An 8,306-nucleotide genomic window follows, 5' to 3' on the forward strand; every position below is an offset into this window, starting at 1 on the left:
ACAGTCAGGCAGAAGCAGTTCATGCTTCAAATCTTGGAAGTCACTGATAAAATTTAATTTCACTCTGAAGGAGAAGGGCATGATCCACGATCTTCACTGATATGCTGCCCTAATGTGGCAATGTGCAATAGAACACGTACATAAGACTACAGGGGTAGAGAAAGAAACTTACCAATGCCAACTGTACAGCTAAAAGAAACCAAGTAATTGGGTTACCAACACTTCACAAGTCTCAGAACATGCAATTTGGTCTAGTTACAGAACTTTCAGTAGCTGCATCTGCAATGCTTCACTCACAAAAAACACATTTTCACTCTAAGTATTTTAAGTATGTTAATTATACACGGTAATCTATAAACCCCTATAAAGATAGAGGGATCTTGATAAACTCAAAAGGTGGGCCCATGTGAAATTATTGAAATTTAATAAAGCAAAGTGCAAGGTTTTGCACCTAGTTTGGGGTGATCCCAGATGTTTATACAGACTGGGAGAAGAACTTTTTGAGAGCAGCCATGCTGAGAAGGACTTACTGGTCCTGGTTGATGAAAAACTTACCACGAACCAACAGTGAGCCCTCATAGCCTGGAAGGCCAACGGTACCCTGGGCTGCATCAGAAGAGGGGTGGCCAGCAGGGTGAGGAAGGTGATTGTCTCTCTCTACTCTGCCCTTGTGAGGCCTCAGCTAGAGTGTTGTGTCCAGGTCTGGGGCCCCAAACACAGGAAAGATGCAGAGCTACTAGGAAAGGCTTAGAGGAGGGCCACAAAGATGATCAGAGGGATAGAGCACCCTTCCTATGAAGACAGGCTGAAGGAGCAGGGCTTGTAGAGAAGGGAAGGCTCCAGGTAGACACCATTATGGCTTTCTAATATTTATATACTAGTCATTAGGGAGATTTTAAACAGGAGAGAAATCAACTTTTTACATGGGTAGATAATGATAGGACAAGGGGTAATGATTTTAAACTAAAGAGAGAAGATTTAGATTAGATGTCCAGGAGAAGTTTTTCATTGAGAAGATAGTGAGGTGCTGGAACAGGTTTGCCCAGATAAGCTGTTGATGCCCCACTTCTGGAGGTGTTCAAGGCCAGACTGGATGAGGCCCCAGGCAACCAGAGCTGCTGAGTGACAACCCTGCTGGCAGAGGGTGGCCTGGAACTATGAGATCTTTACAGTCCCTTCCAAACCAAGCCATTCTATGACTCTGTGCTGAAGAGAAGCTAAGTATCCTTAGTCTAAACATCTTGAAGCTCAATTAAAAAAAAAAAATAAAAAAATCAGCAGAATCCACTTTATTTTCAGCATCATCATTTACCTGGAACTCTAAGAAGCAAACAATCACATTCTTACTCTACATTTAAGCACCAAGTTTCTGCTGAAAGAGAATGAGTTACATACTCAAATGCCTTTGGGATTCAAGTCATTAGCCTTTCTGCAATAAATATTTTTCCAGAGGTTTTTTGTTTTTTTTTTTGAGCTGATGTTCTACAGAGTTCATTAGATCCACTCAAGATTGTGTTGCTCTATGTACTTATGTGATATTACTTCAATAGGCATTGTATATGGAAAAAGTCTTACAAAACTATAGACTGAAAACTTCAAACTGAGGTTTGAGGCATATCCTATCCACTGCATGAAAACAATTTATCCAAAATGTGATGTTTAATAAAATGGTAGGTAATCTGCATATTGATGCATTTAGTGCAGACAAGAATTAAGTTCTAAACACTAAATCCACACGTCCAGGTCAGTAGTTGACATTTGGCTTAGTTTACCCACACTTAAATTCCATTTTCTTCTATCTTGGCCGTTTGGTATTAAGGTGATAGCAGTTTTCTTACACTTCCAAGGGGAGTTTTAGAAACCATAGAAACTTTGTTTGAATTAATCTTGAAAAACATTTAGAAAAACTGAAATCCGACCTGGAAGCTCAGATTTACACACACACAAAACCAGACTAAGAAAACCAGTCATGCGCTGATACAAAAAAAATGTAGTAGTATCAAAATACATCCTTCAGTATCAGAGAAAACACATAATTTGTATTATTTAACCCCAACTCATGAACAAATAAAAGCTGTGAATTGTGTCCATACAGTGAGCATAGTATAAGAACGAAGTACAATTAAGACAATTCCAAAGAAGGTGCAAGTCATTTGCAGCATTGCACTTGCAGTGTTTATTATCACAAGCATATCTTGTCAAAACAAAAAGCTAATTTATATGCTCGATCTGCATGTGCATGTAGCATTATCAGCTTGCAATGCAATAAGAAAAAAGAATTTTGAAAATAGTATTTTCACTTAAATAGCAATATTTGATTCTACAACCTTTGCTCAGCGGAACCCAGGATGAACATTTCACAGAAACTACTGAATAACTCAGAAACAACATCAGCTAGTTCCAAAGTTCATCAGGCTCTGATTTAAGTGAAAGTAAGAGTACCCAAATTAGAAGCTACTTATTCCCTAAAGTCTGAAAGCTTTTGCAGAATTACCACTCTACTGCTAATTCTAGCAATCCACAAAATCCATACTTTTAAAAATAATGACACCAAAACAAAACAAGACAAAACAACCCAAGACAACAAAACAAACAAACAAAAACCACCGTACAGATACAGAAGATGATAAAAGCAATTTCTGAATATATGCAACAAAAGTGCTCTGAAAATCTAAAAAAATGATTTTATTAAAGCTTCTGATACTTCATTGGTTCTAGATGAGAACACACAGGTCCTCCAAAACCAACTGAAGTATTCCTGGTCTCTGAAATTCTATAAGAGACTAAAAAAACTTTCAGTCACAAGACAGGACTAGTTTCACCCTTCCCATCTTGTACTTTGTTACCTGGACTTTTCCTCAGACTCCGGTTTGTAGGTCCAAACAGTGAACTGAGCAGCTATATAATGCTGCCTGACCTTCACAGCTCCCACCACGTGCTTCTCTGAGTCCGGCCACCATGAACTGAGCAGAAGCAAGAGAAAAAGATGCATGCAGTGGAGTGTCATGGTACGAATGCCTGCTTATGCTGCTCTGGAAGATGAAGCAGAAACTGCTACTTTTATTGCTGTTTCAGCTTCTAACTTCCCCTCAGAAATGAAATAATCCTGACGCAAGAGGGTAACACTGTTCGCTACACTCAGGTCACTGCTCTTCACCTCCTCCTCCCCTTGCTGACAGGGATCCAGTAGAGATAAAAAAAAAAAAAAAAACAACCTGTTTAAACTACCTTCACTCCCCTCCTCCACATCATTTTCAGGAAGAGACAGGAACCAAGGGGAAGCTGCTTCAGCCCCCCTACAGACTGTGGGTGGGTCATTGTCTACTGAAGCAGCAGGATATCAGAAGCAGGAAACAATTACTTAGATTACTTACAATTACAAGATGTTTGACTTGGTTAGGAAGAAGGGGGCACGTATTCCATCTTCCAAGAAGATTTAAAAAAAAAAACTCAGCAGATGGTCAGTATAGTGGAAATTTCCCAGTTGGATTTTGCATCTCTTAGAGCCTAAGGAATCATCCCTTTTGAGAGGCAAAATGCTGAGGGATTAGATAGAGGGACTAGAAGTGGATGCAGAGCTAAATATATTTCAAGTTTACTTCAGGTTACCTCATACTGAATATTCATCCAAACACGTTGTTAACTTCAGCTTGGTTCTCACAACATTCTCAAGAAACTCAGATAATGGATAATGAAATGGCTTCCCATTGGCAGCTCACAGGCCAGCCTGAAGATTTGTCTGTAATCAGAATCCTTCTAATCAAGTCTTCATTAGGATTTATTGTAATTTATCTAAGGAAAAATTATGAGGAAAGTACCTTTTGATAAGCTCAGTATAAATGTCAACTATATCAACAAAGGCGTCTCCCTGTTTTTGCTAGTGTTTAAAAACATGTCAAAACAACAAGAAAATTGTTAAATTTGATCCCTGTACACAGGGATTATTGGAGAAAAAGAAAAAACACTATTTTTTTCCCCATGAATACATATTTACAACGTTGTTTCTTTTTTTTCTTCAAGAATGTCTTGCTGATGTTTCCAAGAAAAAAAGAACCTAACTTACTTAAAAAAAGAAGTCAAAATAATTTCATTCCAGACTTAGACAAAAATAAGGATGAAATTACTTTATACTACTTCAAAACAAAAGCTGCTAAGTTCCAGGTTCAACAATTCCTTGCTCAACAGCAGAATGCCTAACTGGCAGCTTCTATGGTAACTCTATCCAAACGAGTATGACATAGCCTTAGAAGAGATAGGGAGACAGTTATAAAATAAACAAATGAGACATGACTAATTGCTAAATGTTCACTTACCAAAGTTCTGGATAGTTCAGTGCCTAAACCTGAAAAAAAAAATCACAATCAACTTGTAGAGCCAAAAACCACAGGCATGGAAAAATAGGTTAGCTCCTATTCCACCTGCATGGAGCTCAGTAGTTGCAGCCAAGAGCTGCTTTGACTCATACATGAACTTGATTCAAAATCCAGAATCCAGCAACAACCAAATAGGACTACAGTGTGTGCAATACTATTGAAGAGAAAATCTTAGGTACACAGTTCAATAGTATTTCATTATTAAATAATTATTGTTTTGATTAAAGAATCCACCACAATCCTTAGCAAACTGCTTCAACGATTTTAAAGTAATTAGTTACAATATTTGTCTCACTTCTGCTTTGGTCCTAATCTTATCTCTGGCTAAGGATTTATTTCAGTGCCAGTGTTTAAAAGTTTGACAGTGTAAAAATGCCTGTAATTTGGATTTTATGAAAAAATAATTTCTGGGCAAATGAACAATTTGTACAAAACTGATGAAGAACAGCTGTTTCTGAAGTACATTCTGTTAAAACTTAACCATCCTCGCTTTTAAATCAGTTCGTCTCATGTCCAGAAGCACATTTCTCAGACACCAAATCATGAAGAAGTAATCAAAAAGTAAAAGGGATCAAATACATTAGGAATCAAAAATGCATTGTATCAGTGAAATCGCTTTTCACAAACCTGGCTGATAAAATCAATAGTTTTAAAAGAAGTGATCAAAATAGACCAGACCAATCTTCCATTAAGCTACAAGGATTAGCATGCATCAGCCTTCTCTAATCTTTTAAGAACAAAGTCCCATGTTGGCTATTTACCTATTTTCTCCTCACTTTTCCCGTCTCATAAGATCCACGTAAAGTTGAGTAGCCTGAAGTCATCTGGGTTAGCCTGTTTCTTTTTTGGTAGTAATTTAAAAAAACTTACTGTACCTCACTGTGTCCTCCAGGCTTTGGGATGTTTCAGTGTTTCGAACATCAGTATTAATAACCTGAAGACCCTGATTCTTTCTATTTTTTTTCTATTAACTGCCTACAGTTGTGGTTGTTTTTTTTTTCCAGTTAGCATTGGCTGTCTGCAAAATACTAAAATAAATAATGTTACAAGTGATGCAGAAATACATTTTCAGGTTCAGCTCTTTCAAAACCATGCAATTTTATTGTCTATACATAAACATAGCTACAATATTAACAACTTCTCCTTGGCAACACTGTATGTGCATCTAGTTTTGTTGTCATCATTGCTTGCCCTTATTTTTAAACAGCAACAGTAACACCGAAAGATTTTGTGGGCAAAAGCCATGCATGGAGTTGCATGGATCCAGTCCACACTGACAAAAGACATTCAGTGTTATTCCCAAAAACTATGTAGTACTTTTGGGATATATTGATATTTACATGATTTTTTCACATTGATATTTGGGATGTATTGATATTCACATGCTCCATAAAAACAAAGCATGGAAAGAGAAGCATAAGTAGTATTTTCTAATAATAAAAGCTAGCTACTTCCTACTGAGGAAATGTATTGTCTATTCCAACACCTAGTAATTATGGTCCTGGAACAGAAACATACTGAAATGGTGGCACTGTAGATTGACCCTTAAAACAAATTAGAATCATAAGTTTTTCAGGCCTAATAGCCTAGACTGAGTCTGTGCAATCAAGAATAGATAACTTTTCAAGAAAGAGCTCTGAAATTATTTTCCTCTTTCTACAAATTACTATACCTATACCAAAATTCTTTCTGCTTTATCACAAACACTATCCTAAGTGCTCCAAGGCAGCAACAACTCAAAAGCTGCTGTCAGTTTTAACAGTTGCATTATTGTGACAAAGAGGGAGCTAGCATAAAGAAAAGGTTATATAGCAATTATTGAATTGGTTGCTATTAATAACCTCACACAGACTTCTCCCTCTCCCATTCAAGCACACAAAAAGCACAATGTGCCCAGTAAGAATACTTCATTTAGCAAAGGGTGAAAGGACTTCTATGGGCAAACAGTGAGTTAATTATTGATCAGCAGCAAACACATGGTTTTGAATGCAGGTAAAAGATGGAGAGGGCACTTACCAAATCTACCAGGCACAATTCATATGAGAAGCCATCAAATAAATATCTTCACATCTGTAAGAATGCACTAAAGCTAATAAAAGTTAAAAAATGACTAATTTTAGAAAATTTGAAGCAGATGTACTATGTTGAAAGCCACAAGTGCATACTGTGAAAATGAACAGTATTTAGAAACTCTTCACCTTTCTTTCTGAGAACAACTTACACATTCTGTATTTGGTGGCAGCACACATAAGAATACATTCTGTGCAGCCCTTATATGACCACATAACATCTGTGGTCATACACACTATAGGACAGCAAAAATGCAGAACAAAAATATTTGACATATTTGTCTGACATTGTTGCCTTTTGGTCTGAAAAATGTTCATATTAAGAAAGAAAAACTACCTTCCACTGACATTAGTAATGACAGTCTCAAAAAATTTTTACTTATTTTTGCCCCAAATTTTCAGTCTTATTCCACAAGGGATTTTGCTCCTACTCTCAGTCCTTCTTGTATTCTGTGTTTCTGTTTGACTTCTGTACTAGGATTTCTTTATTTGTTCAGTCTTACAACTGATTTGCTAAACAGGACAAACTGCCTTCATGCTAAGTCAGTCATAGCAGCATGTCCACCTTGGCTTTCTTTCTGCTTAGAATAAAAGCGGTCAGAACACAGGCATTCTGGTTTTCTAGCAACTGATTAGGCTGTTTGTTACCAAGCTGGTTAAACCAGCTGCACTTTCCCACACCTACAAGGAACAGATGAATTGAACTTTCAAAATTCTAAATAAATAAATGTGGTTTGTTTGTTTTTTTTCCACATCTCATTTAGTATCACTGAGGTTAGTCCCTTTTCATCAAAACCCATTCTCTCTAGTAATAAATAAATGAATAAATAAAACCACAACTTCAGTTCAGATTCAATGGAATCAGAATTTTACCCAGGTTTCCACTGCAATACCTGTAAACTAGGATGTATTCAGAAAAGTCTAAGACTGATACATAGTGATCTAGAAGGCAAGTGTAAAGCCATAGAAACTATAAAATGTGCAGCAGAGAAAGCACACCAGAAGAGCAGAACTTCTCAGGAACTTTTTTAACGTAGAAGAAAAATTCAGACCATGCAGAATTTGCTAAAAGCTACAACTGAAGTTATTGTATTTGCTTAAATTTATAGCAGATCCTACAACAGCAATCCTCACTTTAAAAGGAATTTTTAATACTAGTGCCAAACAGAAGAAAATATGAATGTACAGTTTAACTGGTGGAAGCATACACATCAGCTTTTCAGGTCAGGTACAGCCACTCTGATATGCAGCCAAATAGAGAGCATCATACATGTTAGTCACCAAGTATCTGCTTATTTTCAAGTGTGGGATGGGCTTTATGGTACTCAGAGTATATTAGTGCTACAAATTCAATATTTAATATCCTGGTGCTGATGGAAGCCACTGGCTAGCTGGCTTCAGTGCTGTTGCCCTGTTTATCTGAAATGGTCACACAAAAAAGCCTTCAGTAGTTTAAATCATGCCAACTTACTTTCACCAACAGCCTGACTAAGAAGAATGTCATAATTACTATCTTAACATATTGGAAACCAGTGAAAAACTAATTTACCCTCCTAACAAGAACATTTTGGCAGAGCAAAGAAACAGAAACTCCAACATAATGTATTAATGCTGGTTAATTTTAAATCATAAGATCTGTTTGGTCCCTTCCTCATTAAAAAAATAAAAAGAATCTATTCACTAAGTGAAGAACAATTTCACCCGCTACCAAAAAATCCAAAACATCTTTGAAATGAATCTGATAAGGAAATCTTATTGCATGACTCAGTGGGTGTGGTTTTTATCATGTTTCAGCCAGCATTACTGTTCACTTACGCAGACATTGCTTAAATTCTGTCCAAGAAGGAAGTGAAGATGGATATCA

The 8,306-nt window shown here is 36.8% G+C and overlaps 1 protein-coding gene across 2 annotated transcripts in view; it reads right to left on the minus strand.

The window, feature by feature from the left end:
- The window catches only part of F5 (coagulation factor V), a 34,056-nt gene extending 30,901 nt beyond the window's left edge, over positions 1-3,155 (minus strand). Inside the window, exon 1 of one of the 2 annotated variants that reach the window (XM_042866934.1) lies at positions 2,847-3,151. In XM_042866934.1, coding sequence (XP_042722868.1) covers positions 2,847-3,007 — 161 coding nt within the window. In that variant the 5' untranslated portion in view covers positions 3,008-3,151. Of the gene's footprint in view, positions 1-2,846 lie in introns of both variants that reach the window. The other variant, XM_042866935.1, reaches the window with a different exon arrangement.
- Positions 3,156-8,306: the final 5,151 nt, after the last annotated feature.

The sequence above is a fragment of the Lagopus leucura genome, unplaced genomic scaffold, assembly GCF_019238085.1.
Source record: "Lagopus leucura isolate 7727_CA_CO unplaced genomic scaffold, USGS_WTPT01 Super-Scaffold_100001, whole genome shotgun sequence".
NCBI lineage: Eukaryota > Metazoa > Chordata > Aves > Galliformes > Phasianidae > Lagopus > Lagopus leucura.